Below are 2,978 nucleotides of genomic sequence, written 5' to 3'. Positions count from 1 at the left end.
ATATTTGTACAATTGCCTCATCTAATAGAAAGGAAACAGCAGAATCACTATTTTGGAATCACAGAAAGTATTCTGTGAAACTGCACCCTAACTCACCATTAGGCTATTTAAATAGGTTGCTACCTGTATCATGTGCCTAAAACTCAGTACTATGCCCCAGTGTCTATTAACTTTTATTACAGTAATATAAGACTAATAGCTATTCATTTGATAATGAACTGTACAATGTTTTCTATATTCTCCACTATGATGCTGTAAATCATTTTTACCTGTTTCTTCGTCACTGTATGTAGAAAGCAGTTTCCAGATCAGATAGGGGCCTCCCAGTATAACAGCAAAGAACAAGAAAATAGGCCAGGATTTTGCAGAGCTAGCTGCCTTGTCGTCAACACCAGCACGAGCCACCGTCCCCTCACTCTCAGCCCACAAATCCTCATTCTCAGAGCTCTTTCGTAGACCTAGTAATCGCTGTAGACGTTGATAGAGGTATCTTATAGTTCTCACTAAAGCAAAAGCTGAAAATACCTTTGTGAAGTGTACTTTGAGGCGGGAAAAGTGATTGGCTACATCCAACACAGCTCTGAAACTATTGTACACAGCTGAAAAGGTAGCATCCATCATCATGCTGACCGAGGCAAATGCATGCACAATACTTTCAATGGATTGAAATGCACCTCTGCTGCTCTCTTCAGCCTGCTGAACAAACCTGCTGGGAGGAATATCATCTGTACGAAAGCGATTATAACCCAAACCACCATATCCGTAACTGTAAGGACTATAGCTTCCATAAAAAGAGGTTCCATACGAGCCATAGCCTGGAGAAAAAGAGCTACTGTACGCTGGCCTGAAAGTGCTCAGACTACTGCTTCCTGTTTGCTGTGATGGTCTTGGCAAAACAGGTGGAGGTATTCGTGCAACCGCGGGTTGTCCAGGCCTAGTCAACAGGTTGTCACCCAAGTCAGCAGACCTAAACAAATCCAGACAATCAAGGTCAGAACTCAAAATAAATTGGTATTTTCATTTTCCCAAAGTTCTTGGCAAACTATATAATACAGCAGTGCACTTAGGTAAGATGGGGAGCCTTATAGCCAAATAGACAGTTTTTGCAATCTTTGTGCAAAATAAGTTTTGGTCAGGAAATCCAGGTCTTTCATAAAAAAAGATCATTAGACATTCACTGTCCAGATGGAACTGTAGCATATCTGAAATACACCCAAGGAAAACTTTAAAGCTATTCATTGTATTAACAAAGAAATTAAGAAATGTTGCATTTACATTCAAAAYTGATGTTGTAACACCTAAGACATTTCTCTGTGCCCAAAAGCCTCACTTATGATCTCCCAAGAATATTTATGAATATTGCAATATGAAATCTATTTTTATTTGTTTCCAATACTTGTTCTTTGCTTTTCTCTATAATGAGCCCATTGTATACTAGGACCTCCTTTGAATCTGCCCTTACAGAAAAGAAGGGTGTGACACAAATGAGAATTCAAGCAATTATAAAACAACATACGCAAGAGTTTTGGGTCCTCCAATTTCCCCCTCTTCCCAAACTATCTAATTATCTTTACACAGCATACCTCATGATTGAATCTATCACTATCACTAGTTAGCAGAAGAAGAAATTATGGATCAGATTTCTTCTTTTTAAATGAACTTTCATCCCTTTGTATGCCCATAAGTCCACATCATGTTATCTATGCCTTTTGTTGTAAGACTCTGCAAGTACTACATTAGATATTTGAATTGCATGAAGTAGCTCTCCATTTTTCACTGTTTCGTGGAACACTAATCACTTAYAATCATCCTAAAAGTCAAACATTTTGGTCAGCTCCCATACTTACTGCCTCATCCCATGACTTTCTGTTTTCTAGTCTATAAAATTCACAGAGAAGGTAAGACATGAAAGATCAAGTTTGAACCACAAGAATTACTATACAGCTGCTTCTTTGTGCACTACCTTCAGTGTGAAGCATGCTTGCTGTATTGCATACCTGTAAGACAGCACACAGCTTCTTCTTAAGAAAGCTAGCTGGTAAATAATGTTTATGTCTTTATGCTATTTGCTTTTTCCATCATAGGTTTTAACTCTCAAGACAATTAAAAACAGAAGCAAAGAAAAGTTATCAATTCAGTATCAGAAGTTACTGTAACTTACTGAATCATACACAAAACCCCACATAGTCAGTCTAGGCCAACTCACTTTAAAGCTYTGAAGCAATTTAAAATGACCTAGATAACTCCACCAAGAAGAATCAACATCCAGTTTCTAGTTCAGTAACGTTCAGCTTGCGGTAAAGGCACAAACATTTCTGCTGACCCRAAGCTGCTGAACGTCTCGTCTTGGACTAACCTTTTGCCCAGTTCCAGCTCACTCAACTTGCCATCACCARCACCAAGTGAAAAACACGGCTCGTCTCTGACGGCCGCGTTTTCCTTGGTTTCCGATGAAAAGGGAGGAACTGAGCCACGCTGGCTGTGCAACATCCCTCCCGGCAAGCACGCTGCATTTCTGGAAAACGCTCGGACTCCTGAGTGCACACAGCAGCGACAGGAGCACCTGCGTGTTCCTCCGGCCCTGCTCCCGGGAAGGACGAGGCACAGCCCCGCGCGGCCTCGCGGCTCCCGGGCGCGCACTCGACAGCCGCGCCGCCTCCCGCGAGGACGCCCACGCGAGTTTTGAAGCCGCTGCCTCTCCACGCGGCTGCGAGCGCTTCACTCCCCCTCCCCACCGAGGAGCGCGCACAGCGGAGGACCCCCCGCCCGGCCGCGCACGCGAGCCCTAAAAAAATTTAAAAATTAAAAAAAATAAAAAATGGGACAAACGCCCCCACGGAGCCACGCGCGACACCCAGGCCCCCGCGACCTTTGAGCCCCGGCGGCCTCCCCGGGCAGGGGACGCCGCCGCGCAGCCCCCGCCGGGGGAGGGGGGGAGCGGGGGCCCCGCGGGCCGGCGCACGCACTCACTGGAAGGC

The 2,978-nt window shown here is 44.4% G+C and overlaps 1 protein-coding gene across 1 annotated transcript in view; it reads right to left on the bottom strand.

Annotated features, from left to right (window-relative positions):
• Positions 1 to 2,848, bottom strand: part of PEX13 (peroxisomal biogenesis factor 13) — a 5,263-nt gene extending 2,415 nt beyond the window's left edge. The window contains exons 1-2 of the mRNA XM_085299147.1: positions 2,357 to 2,848; positions 270 to 967 (exon numbers count right to left, since the gene is read on the bottom strand). Coding sequence (XP_085155273.1) covers positions 270 to 967; positions 2,357 to 2,490 — 832 coding nt within the window. The 5' untranslated portion in view covers positions 2,491 to 2,848. The remainder of the gene's footprint in view (positions 1 to 269; positions 968 to 2,356) is intronic.
• Positions 2,849 to 2,978: the final 130 nt, after the last annotated feature.

The sequence above is a fragment of the Rhea americana genome, unplaced genomic scaffold, assembly GCF_003343005.1.
Source record: "Rhea americana isolate MKP2758 unplaced genomic scaffold, rheAme1 scaffold_146, whole genome shotgun sequence".
Lineage (NCBI taxonomy): Eukaryota > Metazoa > Chordata > Aves > Rheiformes > Rheidae > Rhea > Rhea americana.
Note: the sequence above shows the minus strand (reverse complement) of the source record. Positions and strands in the feature narration are given on the sequence as shown.